The sequence below is a fragment of the Equus quagga genome, chromosome 4 (assembly GCF_021613505.1).
Source record: "Equus quagga isolate Etosha38 chromosome 4, UCLA_HA_Equagga_1.0, whole genome shotgun sequence".
Classification (NCBI taxonomy): domain Eukaryota; kingdom Metazoa; phylum Chordata; class Mammalia; order Perissodactyla; family Equidae; genus Equus; species Equus quagga.
In genome coordinates, this window is record NC_060270.1 from 116,170,048 (window position 1) to 116,185,698 (window position 15,651).

The 15,651-nt window shown below is 34.0% G+C and overlaps 1 protein-coding gene across 1 annotated transcript in view; it reads left to right on the top strand.

Annotated features, from left to right (window-relative positions):
- The window catches only part of AGPS (alkylglycerone phosphate synthase), a 140,990-nt gene that overhangs the window by 103,440 nt on the left and 21,899 nt on the right, over nucleotides 1-15,651 (top strand). The window contains exons 15-18 of the mRNA XM_046658916.1: nucleotides 4,236-4,305; nucleotides 6,517-6,578; nucleotides 10,257-10,346; nucleotides 15,481-15,580. Of these exons, the coding sequence (XP_046514872.1) occupies nucleotides 4,236-4,305; nucleotides 6,517-6,578; nucleotides 10,257-10,346; nucleotides 15,481-15,580 (322 nt within the window). The remainder of the gene's footprint in view (nucleotides 1-4,235; nucleotides 4,306-6,516; nucleotides 6,579-10,256; nucleotides 10,347-15,480; nucleotides 15,581-15,651) is intronic.

Below are 15,651 nucleotides of genomic sequence, written 5' to 3' on the forward strand. Positions count from 1 at the left end.
CCACCCAGCACACACACACACACACACACACACACACACACACACAGAAATTCCACTTTGTAGGATCTGTAATTATAATTATAATTCAGAGTAGCCAACAAATCATGGCTAGTTAGTAACGTGCCACATTTCCTGTTAGACTTGGGTAGGATGATGACAAAAATACCTTTCTGTCCTACCTCACACATAATTGTTGTAGGATATGACCTGTCCCTTCTTGAGCATCACGTTTGATGCCTGGTATGTACTAGTTGCTTGATTAATTATTTGTTGAAAGAATTAATGAAACTGAATAGTTTATTTTTCCCTGACATCTTTTATTCTACTTCATTTGTGCCTAATTATTATGCTGCCCTTAAAATAGTGTATTTTAATCTTTAGGTATTTATCAGATCCATTTTGTCAGATTTATTTAATATGAGCCACCAGCTGTCATGAATTGTCTTTTCATGTAATGCCAGTTTTGTTTTTCTCTTGTAACACCAGCCAATTTACAACTTCAAAGTAAGAATGAATCTTAACACAAGATGAATCCAGGTCTCTTTACATACTTATGCCCCAGAACTGTTGATTTAATTTCAGCAATTTGCTTATACTGAAGAAAACTTGTGTCAAATTCATCCATTAAAAATAGGTTATAGTAAATGAGATGTTTATTTAAAGCAAGGGTGAAGTATTAGAAACTTAGACCCTGATTGGGAGTCTCTTTTCTTTTGCTGTTGTTATTTGCTACTTCTTAGTTATGTTATAATTAGTTTCTTAATGTGCTTTCATCCTGCCTCACTTCATTTAGATGCAGAAATCTTCAGTGTTGAACAACCCAGGCTGTCATTAGGCAGATTTTGATTTTTTGATAGTTGGAAATATCTGTGTGTGGTTTTCTAGCAGAAGACCTGGTTTTCCCCCAGTTCTCTAGACACTAGTTCTTTGTTCTAATCATGGAACGATGCAGGGATGTTTTTCTTATTTAAGATGCCACTCTGCCAGCCATTGCTTCTCAATCATTTCTCCTTCTGTGTAACTAAATGCAGGAAAGCAATACTAAATTTCTTTTTGCTAAAGTTTTCGTAAGTGAGTTAGCTCGTGTATTTTATTTTGGATTAGGGCATTATTAATTTCTGTTCTTTTGTTTTATCCTCTGTTCCCACCACCTCATTAGCTTTAAATTGATTGTTTTTAATGAATTACTCCAACAGTTTAGTATATTTTTGTGTGTTATCTTAGCCATTTGTCCTCCTTGCCTTCCACCCCTGCCCTAACACAGTTAAATACTTTTGAACACATATGATCCAACAGAATGTGATAGCCAGATGTTGGGTAATCATACTTTGGTTGTTTATCTGTGTTTGCTGGTAATGTCCTTTAACTTCTCTAAGAGCTAAGCAGAATAAACATTAGCTGTCAGCAATCATGACGGATGTATTGACATTTACCATAGAAGTTAAGGTAATATGTTATTGTTATTTTCAAAGTGTGTGCTTAAGTAGTTTAATGTAATTCAACAGGAGAGTGATTAGGTTCAACAGATGGCCCTTTTATATAAAAAGATTGTCTCTCATCCCTCTTTCATTTGTCTTCCCAGTCCTTCATGAAACAGCTTTAAATTTGTTTAAGAACCTTGTTATTGATGTTTGAAATTTGTGGTGGGAGCAGGAAGTAGGGGATGGATATTGCTACTTTAACATAAAGCACTTTGACTCTAAGTATAGTTTTTTGGAGTGGCTGCAAAAGTGGCAAGTTAGAAGCTTCTAATTTCTAAGCCCTACTATTTTATGTATTATATTTTTAAGGTGATTCTGGCTAGAAGACAAATCTGAAAGCTAAAAAAAGAAAAGTTCTGAAAAACTAAATTTGCAGGGAAAGTATGGTTCAGAAAAGCAAACTCAGAATGACTTTTCATCTCCTTTCGGATTTATGAATTTACGAAGGACATTTGATTTCTTCCTGCTTTAGATAAGAAAATGCATGTTTCGTGTGGTTTGTCACACTGGATTCCAAGGTGGAACAGATCTCCACTCCCCCCACCCCGCCCCCGCCAGGTATTAGAAGAGGGTCTAAAGAAAGATAGCTTGATTTGGGACTATAAAGTAGGACTTCTTCGCATCCTGATCTAAGAGAGACAGGTCTACTACATGTTCATACCCATAATTTCTCACCAAATGCATGCTTAGGATACGCCTTCTCAAAGATGCCCAGCGTAGGTCTCTTGCACCTTTTCCTAGTCTTCCCTGTCCTTTCCTTTCCTTCTACTAATAGGCCCAGGATGAACTCCTTCTATTTCCTGGATCACTAATGTTTTTTCTCTCTTGTACTCAGTGTCTGACTCTGTTTCATGTCTACCTGAAGTATGGGCCTTGCTATTTTCCTCCAAACACTTGCCACAGCAGTTTTCTAAATAGTTTTCTTTTTGTTTTGGAACCTCGTTGGACTTCCTACCCCAACCTCAGATCCGTACACATCCAATCCAGAATTGTCTTCTGTTTCTTCTTACTTTTCACTCTCAGCTGCTTGGCCTAAGTTCTGTCTTTCCACTCATTAACATTGTAGTAATACAGATGACCCCTTTCATTTCGTTATGCCCCACCCGCAAGTAGTTCTAGACTAGAGCTCCTCCTGTCAAGTCTGTCACTCCTGGATGACACTAATTCATATAGATCCAGCTATAACTAAGTCAGGAAATCTGATATAGCTCATATATTCTAGACTAAAATTGCCTTACAGTATTTGTATAGAACAAGGGTGCATCTACATTGCATTATTTACTTACTGCCAAATCCAAGGAAAACTTGCCAGGAAGAAAGGATTTAAGTATAAGGTGTTAACTGAAGCCATAAGAGAAATTATTCTTCCAGAAGAGGCTCAAATCACAGAGGCTCAAGACCTGAGTCTTGGGCGACACCGTGGTTAAGGGTTTAGTGTTCTGAAGCCAAGGAGGTGCAGTAAGGGTATTGAGAAGAGAGACATAAAAGTTAATCATCAATTTGTGATCCAAGAAAGTCGTGGGAAAAGATATTTTTCTTTTTATGTGGCTTTATTGAGGGATTCTTTTAGTGGGTGCTTTGTGAGGTTGGGGTTTTATTTTGTTAACTGAAAATAGTTAAAATTTGGGGCTAGATTTGGGGCCAGCCCAGTGGTGCAGGGATTAAGTTCACACATTCTGCTTCAGTGGTCCAGGGTTTGCCAGTTTGGATCCTGGGTGCAGACCTACACACCACTTGGCAAGCCATGCTGTGGCAGGCGTCCCACATATAAAATACAGGAAGGTGGGCATGGATGTTAGCTCAGGGGCAGTCTTCCTCAGCAGAAAGAGGAAGATTGGCGGCAGATGTGATGTTAGCTCAGGGCTAATCTTCTTCAAAAAATGAAACAAAACAAAAAGTTAAAATTTAATTTCTGCCTGATGATGGAAAAAAGCAAAATTAAAAACTCTTCACTGAAGTAGTAGAAATCAGTAATCATTCATAGTCTTTTAAAATAGGAATGACTCTCACAAAGCAGAGCATTTGGACTGGATTATGTTATATGGGATTAATTGTGACTAGATCTCAGTTTCTATGGATAAAACTGCTTTCAAATTGAAATGGATAGCTCATGTGTTTGTGGTAATAAGACCGTACCTCTTGGTCTTGTACTTGTCTATATGTTGCTTCATAAACTTTAATATTTCTGTTTAAGTATATTTTGTCTCTCATTTAAGTCATAAGTTCCATAAAATAAACACCATATCTAATACTCCAAACACTGTGTGCTCAAGTATTCAAGAAACTTCTTGGTATTTGGAAGATCCTAGTCAATCATTGTACATCTTTATGTATGAATAAGACTATAACAATACATGAATTTATGAGTAGAATATAGTATAAATAAAATAAGTGTATTTTAAGTTAACTTGCTATGTTTATGAAGATTACTTAAGCTTGTTTCTCATGGCTGATTTTCTGTTGACAATATGATTGAGTTCCTATGAGTCAGTTTTATTAGTTTTGGTGGATCAAAGTTTGAAATTAATCACCAAACTGAAATGTTAACATTGTTTTCAGATTTTTCTTATCGAAGCTAATTCTTTTGATAGCTCTTTGATATATTTATGATAAATGAGATTAAAATAAAAATGAGATGCAATGTAATATATGTTAATCTATTAAGCAGTTATCTTGAGATGTCATATCAGTTTTGTCAGTTTTGTATATTTTTATTAGTTCATTTGAAATATATTGTTTGTTCTGTAATTACAGTGGATTAGCAGCTGGAGAAGACAATGGACAGAGAGGTTATTTGCTGACCTATGTCATTGCATACCTTCGGGTAAGTTATCTCTTATTTCCCTTGTCAATTTGTGTTGTAAACAATACTTTTTCTTAATTTGAGTGAATAAAATTATTATATTCTTAAATTTTAACCTACTATAATTTAGCCCATCCTTTTACATGAACCCAGAATTAGCTGTAAATCTTTAGAAGCCCAATTAACCCTTCCATATATGGTTTTGAGAAATTTAAAGATTATTTAATAGGTCCTTCTGCTCTTTAAAAGAATGGAACCTTTCCCTGTCTGGAAGCTGAATGTGCCGTTCCTAACATTGCTTGGTTGGAATCAAGCTGTCTTATTTAGTAACATTCCTCACTTGATCCATAATCTGTATTACAGATATGTAAATCTTTCTTTCACTGTCTTTAAAAGTTGTTGTTTAACTTTATTCCAAGTACTTACTAGTTCACTGATGATGATTACTATATAGAATTAAAGAAATAGTTTGTGTATATTTGAGCTCTAAAAGTTTTTTAATTCTAGATTTTCTATTTGTGAGAAACTTTCTTAGTCGTGTTAACCTCAAGAATTTGCTATGCTTGTTGATATGGAGTATTCTTTTGAAAGTTTATTCATTTGTTCATTTATTTTGTTTTATTTTTCTACTTTGGCTGTAACGAACTCAAGTTTCTTAATTGTTTTCTGCTATTGCTAGAGTTACTTTTTAAAAATATAGCTTGTTATGTAATTTAAAGGGTCTTATATTAAAACGTCATTTCTCAAATATCCTGTTGAGAATTTGGCTTCCCCAGATAATTTTTTACTTGGAAATTGTTCTGAAGGAAATACTTATATAAGCTTATATAAGGGTTTTTTGTACTTCTCTAAGAAAGCTTGAATTGTGTTCTCATTTTAAAAATAATTTAATTCTAGGTAAGATCTAAATTTTAGATTGCAGTAAATTTGAAGCATGTAGGTCTTCCTGTCATCTCCTCCCATGCTTATGAGGAAAAGTACATTTATTGCATGTGCACTGTGCTGGGAATTGTGATTAACAGATTTATAGATCATGAAAGGTAATAAATGATTTGAGGTCTTATAAATAACTTTTACCTCCATAGACTGTCACTACCCCAAGTTCTCCAATAGTAAACGTTTTGGGTATACATAAAATTTTGTTTGTTAGGCATTTTCTCTAAGGATATTGGCCATTTTCCCATAATACTAAATTCAGAATTCTAGAAAATGAAATTAACTGTAATAAGTACAGCACAGACACAGTTTGGAGTAAGTTTCTTATTATTAATGTTCCAGTTAATGTTAAAGCTGAATCAAAAGCAAGTTAGAGATTTTTTTGGGGGGAGAGGTTACTTGTTTTATCTTATTTTTTATTTTATTGTCACCAAATATATGTTTACTGAATAAATAAATGCATAAGAGAGAAAACACACATTTCAGATCCATAACTTGGGGGATTTTTCCTGCCAACCAGGAAAAGTTAAAGTGATTCATTTTACTAGAAGTGAAAACTTAATATGTATTAATTTTGCTACCTTATAAAATCTTCTTTCATATCTGTGCAATTCTGTGGTGGCTTGTAAATTGCTCTTTCCAGTTTCAATATTAAAACACTTGTACTCAGGGTAAAGAAATTAGTATTGTAAGTTACTTATCATATGAGCATTATATCTTCTGTACTATAAAATATATTTTCCTAGCAGAGGTGCTTCCAGATGTTCTATCTATTCGGTCACAACAAAGAGAGGCCGTATGTTTTCTAATTTGTTTTTAACTAGAAATTGATTTTAAGAAAGGGAGCTATCGTCTCCTTCCTCTAGTCCTACTTCCTCTCCCCTCCTCCCCCCGAATCCCCCCTCCCTGTTCCTTTGATCCTGATGACCGCTTTTTGGTATTGGTTAATTTACTGCTTAGACCACTGAAAATCTGTTCTGCTAATATTCTCTACATGTACATAGTTACTGGCTAGAGACGCCATTCATTGGAGAAAGATTTGAGTTCCTACTATGTCTGGCACTCTGCCTGGTGCCAAAGGTACAGAGGAGAAGAAGACAGACAAAGATCCTGTCCTCCGGAGGTTATAGCTCACTCTTGGGGCCACTTCCCAGTGCTCCTATCAGGTGGATAGTAAAGAGCCATGGTGGTTAAATTAGAAACATGTAATGCTAACAATTAGATGAAATACTAGTGTATCATTGATTCTTCTGCATCTGTTAGAATTTCTTGATTTTTGTGTATGTGTCTTAACAGGACCTGGGTTTGGAATACTATGTATTAGGAGAATCTTTTGAGACTTCCGCTCCTTGGGACAGGTAAAATGAAATAAAATGCTTGATATTATTAAAATATGCTATACGAGTTGCTGAAGTAATATATCTTTGTGTGTGATTATGTAAACTTTTAAAATTTTATTAAAAAACATTGAAACGGAATCACTTTTATTTAAATTACTATCTTAATATTTAAATTCATTAGAATGTTATTTTTGCAAACCATTTTTTCAGTTTTAGGCAAATTTGTCCATGTCACGTAGAAGGAAGGTATTATTGAAGTTTACATTTTAACAAATCTTATTGAACATTAAATGTCACTATTGGTTTTACTTAGCTTTGATTTAAATTCTTATGTGATTAGTATGCTTAAATGTTGTCTAAAAAGTCCTCCCAAATTGTAAAACCTGTTGATCTTCTTTTGTAATACATCATTTAGCTTTTGATATTTGTATATGTATTATTAAGCAAGGTCTTAACCTGCATTTAAGTGATTTCTGAAAGAAATCCAATTTAAGAAATTTTGTACAATTTCTATTTTTAAATTACACATACAAATATTGGTTAGGGAATTAATAATAACTGATTAGGAAATATGAAGTTGTTTTATTAAAAATGGACTTGTGAGTTAACTCATTCAGTAATAATTCTTGAGATTGTTACTACATTTTATTCTAGTATACCTTACATTTTACTTTTTCTTTATAAAATGTACAAATTATTTTAAATCTACCATAAGGTATATAGGATATAACAAATCCGCATGAATCCACCTTTTAGATATTACATATCTTAACATTTTTGTTCTACCCTAGCGTCTTCTGTTCCTCCTTCAGAAAACTTTTTACTTTTCTCCATTCAGTCTTCATCTTCTGTAGTTTATGACTTTTGGTACATCGATGCTGATATTCTTTGTGTTGTAAGATAATAACTAAATTATAGTGTCAATCTGTTATTCACAATTTTTGATGCTAAATTTAGTTAAGTTCAATTTTAAGGGGAATAAATCTTGTAAATAAAAAGAATTATCCACTCGTCACCATCTGACGCTTTTGAACAGGAGATGTAGTTTGGCCACTGTTGATAGTTGTCTCAGAGACCACTTGAGTCTTTAACCCCTTTCCTTGCTGGAGAAAGTGGGCTAGTGTAGTGTTACTTCTTCAGTCTTATGAATTTCCTTGTCATCAGTTACTACAAACTGATGATTGCCATTTTGTCTTTTTATTCTTCTAACTGTGGAAGCTAATCATGCACTATGTTTTCATTTCTCTTTCTTCTTTCCTTGTATATACTTATATATTTGTTTAATTGACTCACTGACAATATCTCTTTTAAACAGGGTTACATATTTGGTTTGTTTCCATTTAAAACAACTTCCTTAGCTGAAGTTTTAATAAAAAAACGTTAAGGGAAAGCAGCTACATTCCTACCCATTTAGCAACCCATTTTGTTTCACACCTTTGGCTGGGTAGAGACCACGTTTAGCAGCAACCCATGGGATGAGGGTCTTCAACTCTCATACGTTATTAGGTTGCTTGGGCTTTTCATGCCTAAGTGTCTTGAGGGATTCGTCACCTTACTAGTTTTTGTGTATTCCTCAGTGGCCCTAGAACGGTGACTACACCTGTTAGGTGCTCAATGAATAGTCTGCCTAGAGTCCTGTGCGTGAACTCTGGAATAGTGTAAGAATGCAGCCTATGAAAATGGCTGTCTAAAAGGTCTGAGTTGGAAATTTAAAGATTTTGGAGACACCAGCATGAGACTTGTGATTAAAACCAAAGGAGTGGGTATAGAGACAGTAAGGATGAAGGAAAAAAAAGAGAGCCAAAGAAAGAAGCCCAGAGAACCCCAGGATTTAAAGGATAGTCATACAAACAAGAAGTAGCAAAATTGATTGAGGAATCATATCTAGAGGATTTAGAGGAAAACTAGTGATGTGAGAGAAGCCCAGGGAAGTTTTTTTCAAGGAGGAAGTGGTCAACAGTGTTAAATTTGCTAATAGGTCAGGTAAGAATTTAAAAGAATACACAGTTATGTTTATCTCTTATATAATGATTGGTCCAAAAGGATTGTATTGACCTTTGCACAAGTTCTGTGGGAGAATACTTTTAGAATTCCCTCTCTACAAATCATTTCTAGAAAGTATCCCATTGAGGGTTATAACCGTCCAGTGCTATTCTTTGTCCCCTTTCTTCCTCATTATTACTATTATGTATTATTATGTAGCACTTAAATTCCATTTTCTGGAGTCATGATAAAGAACTTGTTACTTTTATAAGTTTGTAATATTCTTAACCCCCGTAGCTATTAAAGCTTAGTAGGTTTTATTTTTATTTATTTATTTATTTTTTGCTGAGGAAGATTTGCCCTGAGCTAACATCTGTTGCCAATCTTCCTCTTTTCACTTGAGGAAGATTTGCTAACGTCTGTGCCAGTCTTCCTCTATTTTGTATGTGGGTTGTCACCACAGCATGGCCGCCAATGAGTGGTGTACATCTGTGCCCAGGAGCCAAACCTGGGTGACCAAAGTGGAGCGTGCCAAACTTAACCGCTAGGCCATGGGGCTGGCCCTATATTTATATTTAAAGTATTTGTTTTATAAGTTGGTTTTTCAAATTAAAGACACATTAAATTTCAGTAGTCTAAGTGCTTTGCAAGAGATGTTTTAAAAACATGCATCCTTATCATTCCATAAATGAGGCATAGATAACATTGATAAATTGTATTTGCCCATATCTCTCATAGAATAAAGCAGAATTTAGTAAAATTAGAATTTATAAATCTTCCAGATACTACATTTATAAAAATAAAATTTGACATGCTAATAAAACACTAAAACCTTTTTCATATTTATAGTTTAATCATATGTTCTTTATTCTTATTGGAAATAAAGATAACTTCAATGTGTTTTATAAAGCATAATCCATTTAAATGTTATTTTTATCAAATTGGTTCTCACATAGTCAAATAAGTCTTAAGACTAGAAATAGGCCAGCCTTCTGAGATTCTTTTATCTTTTCAAAGAAAAGTTCTCCAGATTTTAAACAGACTAAAGTTTGAAGCCCAGAATCAGTGTCAGTATGCAGCCAGGATGTTTATTGGAGAATAAAATGGCTTATATATACCTTAAGAGTTTTATTTTCCCAATGAAACAAAATATGTGGTTATAATATTACATTACAGCTCACATTAAAAAATAGATCAATATTATTAAATATTATCAATCCCTCATCCCCTTTAAGAACTGTCCCTCACTGGTCTGTTTTCATTGACTTTTAATATCAAACAGTCTAGCATAACTTTACACATAGTTCATGCCTCGTAAGTCTCTGTTGAACTGGATTTTAGCTCAGTGCTTGAGAATAGGCTATTGAACATTTGTATAACATGATTATTAATTAAATTATTTTTAAATTAAGGAATACTTCTTAGCCATGGATATAGATTGATTTTTTTTCAAAGCTTTTAAAGTCTTACAATTAAATTTATTTTGAAATTGGGTTTTCCTCAGTATAGAAAACTACCTTCAGGAGATTTGAGTATTCTCTTGAATAGAAGACTCAGTTTGAATGATCAAAGCTTGTTCGTTCTTGGAGGAATAAGTATGAAAGTTTTAGTTAAGAGAATTTCTGACTTGAAGGATGCCAGATAAACCAGCATTTATTAGAATTTTTGTAACTTACTTGAAAACTTAATTTTGTATTCAATTATGTTTTCTAGGGTTGTAGATCTCTGTAGAAATGTAAAAGAAAGAATAACAAGAGAATGCAAAGAGAAGGGTGTTCAGTTTGCTCCTCTTTCTACATGCAGGTGAGTGTTTTTTATACTTATATTTCTTATTCTGGAAAAAAACTAGTTTTTAATTAATGGAGTAGTGTAATTTGCCAGCTGAGGAAAAGCTTCAGTCCATTCCACTTAGCCAGCCTTTCTCAACTTCACTTACCACCTCGTTAGGATTGTGCCATTACGATTTTACAGTAGTCCTGAGCCCTTTAGGAGTAGAACACCCTTTCTTGAGTGAGCCTTCTACCCTATCTGGACAGCATGGCAGTGAAGAGCCAGATGTCTGAGCTCCTGGAATAAGAGAAGGACTCCTTCATTCACTGAAACTATAAATTACATACATAGTCAAGAAACTATAAATTATATACACAGTCAGCATAGCTCTTTCTTCAACAGAGAAAAAGCAGTTTAACCATTTTTTAGTTGTGGATTAAATGAGTGGGTGTGGAATAAAGGAGTGAGTGGAACAAAAGATCCAAATGAAGAGTAACTTGTTGCTTTCCAATAGATCTTTCTGCGATAATAGAAATGTTCTCTTTCTGCCCTGTTCGGTATGGTAGCCACAAACTACATGTGGCTATTGAGCTGTTGAAATGTGGCTAGTGTGACTGTGGAACTGAATTTTAAATTTTATGTGATTTCAAATAATTTAAATTTAAAACACCACATGTAGCTAGTGTCTTCCATATTGGATCATGGTTAACTGATGACCTTGTCCTCTTTGTAAAATAGCCACAGCCCAAAAGGAGGTATTCTTGAGAAAAGGCACTTTGTATTCAATCTTTTTACACTAATTTTCTGTGTAAACACCAAAAGATTAAATGTATCAGGATTGAATCAAGCATTTGACTTCTCTAAAAAGTTACAGGATTAACTGGAAGGGAGAATAAAGGGAAATTAGGACAGATCATGAGAACAGGGGCCGTAAAGTAAATGATACAGTAGCAATCCAGCACTTTAAAGGTTATTGAACATTCTGTTCTGCATTATGTAATTGCTTCTCTTTTTTTTTTGTGTGTGGGGGTGTGCTTGGGTGTGTGGTTTTCAAGGACATAATGCCAATATTTATTATAGAAACGTAAAAACTTGCAATATAAGCATGAATAAATATGGGAAATTTTGGAAATAGTGTAATGTCTTTATTGGTAGTTTCTTTGTTTTGTAACATTACGTGTGTCTAAGGGTTAAGGCAGTGTTCTGCTGTTTGTTAGTAATTTAATCTCTTTGAGCTCTAAATTTATCATTAGTAGATTAGTAGATCATTAGTAGATTAGTGGTAATACCATCTACTTGATGGGACTGTTATAAGAATGAAACGAGAAAGCCTAGAAGGGCTATATAAATGCCATCTATTATTGTGATATAATTACATTAAGGTTATGGTAGACAATCCATACTAGTATTAGTAAGGAAAATCTGGGTATTTTTTTTTCTTTCTCAATGCCAAATCCTTATGAAGTCATCCAATTGTTAAACCCTCTTGGTGTTTTGACATAGCACGGTAATTTCCTTTGCTTTGCAAGACTAGAAATACTTCTATACTCTTTCAACTGCTATTTCCTATGATTTTTTTCTTCTTTTCTCTATCTTTACACTCTCTCATTTTGTACTTCCCTACTACCATATTGTGTTTCTTAGTTCTACTTATTGCCCCCATTGGGACAGGTATCTTTTAGAATTTGCTAAATCGTGCCTCTGCTGGGTAAGAAAGTAAAATTCTACCATGAGATGTGAGGAAATCATCTTTCTTACACATTAACTGTTCATGTTAATCAGAAAGATCTCCTTGAAATTATTTCTTCTGCTTCTTTGTGGGAGAGAGAGTCAGGGTTTGAAGAGCATTTCAGGAAGTACCAAGTCAAGTCTATGTATTAACTTGTTTTAGAACAAGTATATTCGGGGTAGAATCAGAGAATGTAAAACCCAAAAATGTGGATTTTTAGAGATTATTGGCTGGGCATTTGATATATCTGAAGGAAGGGAAAATAGGGGCCTTGTTCTGTACAATAAAAATCTTGGTAAAGCTACTGGTGGCTTAGTGACTGGTCTTAGAACCTTTCCAAATAAAGATGTAAGAATGTACATGTTCTTTTTTTTTTTTTTTAATTTGGAGGTATCTTTAAAAATGAACCTTTTATCTTAAAATCTAAGAAAAAAATTTATTTACGTTATCAACCCTGACTGATACTTGGTTCTTCTTCTGACGGTCTAGTCTGTCAGGCCTCTTAGTAAAACACTGACAAAAAATCAGCCCTAATAATCCATAAATCATTTATTACCAGTGAAGTTTGAAACACTTTAAATAATTGAATCTGTTCTTTTGTAGCCGAGAGTTCTTATTCCTTTATTTTGTCAAGTAGTAACTTAGCAGATTTTGTCACTCCTTCCTTCTGCTCACCTCCCTAGTCAGCATCTCTCGAGACTTCTCCTCTTCCATTATAAAAGTGTCATTGTGATAAAGCACTACTTAGTGAAAGTGATTGGGATATTCTGCCTTAGAACACCTTCTGTAGTAACACTTAGGTCTTAGTTCTTCAGAAGGTAGGCCTAAGGATCTTCATTACGTGTTGTAGCAGAGATAGAATTGGTATACATAGACTAAACTGGCCATGTCATTTGTTAAGTACCTATTTTTTTGAGAATGATTTTCTGATAAAAGCTTGTATGCTCAGCTTCTGTGATCATCTTAGAAAACCAAAGTTTAGAATGTGCAAAGTCTAGTTATTTGAATGGTTTTGATAAATAGGAGTTTTAAATATAGTTCTTACAGCTTATATTTGATTAACCTAACATTTAACTAGAGTTTGATTTTAGTTTAGTTTGATTTGAACTGCTTAATGTGGCCAAGGGAATTATTCTGTGTTGAATGTATATGTTGAATGTGTGGGATGTATTCTTTAAACTAGTTTTTAAAAAAGCTATTCCAAAATTAATTTTAAATAATTATATATCTCATTGAAATCAAAGATCCCAAGGAAAATAATTCAGTTGTAGGGTGCATTTATTGAGTTCATTTACAATCATGTGCCGCGTAACATTTTGGTCAGTGATGCACCACATATATGATGGTGATCCCATAAGATTCTTGCCATCCGGCCTAGGTATGTAATAAGCTATACCATCTAGGTTTCTGTAAGTACACTCTATGATGTTCACACAATGATGAAATCGCCTAATGATGCATTTCTCAGAACGTGTCCCCATCATTAAGCAGCGCATAACTGTATTTCATTTCTATCCATTAAAAGGCACTTTGTATATTGGAATAGAAATTTTAACCCTAAACTTTGTGAAGAAATTTTATGGGAAGGAATTCTTAGCCAGTGATTCTAATACAAGTAAAGTACTCTGAAAGTGTAGAGCTCAAAAGATTTTTAGAAATTGAAGAATAATATAATGACTTTGGCAGCCACACTGTCACTTGTCCCCATGATTTTGTAAGAGGTTGGTGTTTAAGTGCTTAAATGATAGAACTGATCTATTAAAAGGTGTTATATCTGAGTCACTTTGTGAAATGGACCCAAATTGAAGTTTTCCAAAAGATGTTTTCATTATTTCTACTTTGTCTTTTTTTTTTTTTTTGAGGAAGATTGGCCCTGAGCTAACTACTGTCAGTCCTCCTCTGTTTTCTGAGGAAGCCTGGCCCTGAGCTAACATCCGTGCCCATCTTCCTCTACTTTTTGTATGTGGGATGCCTACCACAGCATGGCTTGCCAAGCAATGCCATGTCCCCACCCGGGATCAGAACCGGCGAACCCCAGGCCGCCAAGAAGCGGAACGTGTGAATTTAACCACTGCGCCACCAGGCCGGCAATACTGATCAGTCAAGTTGTGTTGTAACTTTAGAAGCCTACTTATCTACAAAAACGGAGCTGTATAATATAGATCCTGGATTTATTGGAAGATGGCACTGCTCTATTAATATTTAGTTACATTTTCTGTTTATTGATATTAATGATTCTCGTATGAGTAATGTATATTTTACTAATTTCTATAAACTCATTTCATTCATGTATCCTTTAAATTTATTTTAAGTTTGTTATTCCTAGTGATAATGTCCTCATAGTCAAAATGGTTCTCCATTTTTCTTAAACTTTGTAAATCTGGTACTTAAAATGTAAACATTCAAGCGATCTTTTTTATGGGTGTGATTAACACTAGAAGAAAAACACAGCTGGCAAATTGACAGTAGCATTGTTAAACAGTTCATTTCTTCTGTTCTCAGGCACCTAACATTTGGCCTAAAAGGCCATTAAAATTTTAGATTAGATTCTATTTGTATTGTGTAGTAAAAAGAGTATTTTTTCTGTATTTGCTCCTTCTGTTAAATTAAATTCTTTGTGGGAACCTCTGTAAATTGCATTCAGAGATTTGACTATGATTACCTTAGCTCCCTTTTAAATGCTTCATCTAATTGCATTTTGAAAGCCCAAATATATATCAGATTATGATTTCATAATCTAACATTCTTGATATCTTATGTAATCACATACAACATGCACACTTAGGGGACCCAGCGTATAAAACCTTCAGAGACACTATTTTAAGGTCACGTCACTGCATTTGATATGATCATTCAATTTGTTTTCAAAGTCATACTAATTTTTCATGTGAACTTGGTGGAGAATGCTGTAGTTTACCCAGTCTAATCATTTTTGGTATTTGAACGTTTCTCTTGTTTCCTAGTTTTAAGTTGTCATACTTATTTCTGTTAACTTTGAGAAACTGTAGAAGATACAATGGATCACCAAGTTCCACTTAGTCTGTTTTGGGACTGTCTTTAACTGCAAGATACTTCATGAAAAAAAAAATTCTTTCTGAGAATGAAAGTGTGAATGGTGGGGTTTTGTTTATTTCAGGGCAATTGGAGAAACATTTACATTGTTTTTAAATTTAACTTTTTTTTGTTTTTTTTTTAAATTTAAACTTTTTTTGGATGATAATCCAGACTTAGCAAAATTGTAAGAAATAGTGCAATTAGTTCCTATAGATCCTTCATCCAGCCAATCTGTGTTGCTTCCATGGAGTAGGAGTCTGGGTAGAGAATGAGAGAGTGGCTTAAGCAAATCATTCCGATGATCTTGCCTTTAAGTTTCTAGATGTTATATCTGATTTCACTTAACTTAAAGCCTTGCGGGGATTTTGTCTGTTTGTTTTTTAGGGTGACGCAGACATATGATGCAGGTGCATGTGTCTATTTCTACTTTGCCTTTAACTACAGGGGAATAAGTGACCCACTGACTGTGTTTGAACAGACCGAGGTAATTTTACATCCATGAATATAGCTCTTTGATACTTGTATTAGTTTAAATAAACTTTACTATCGATTTAT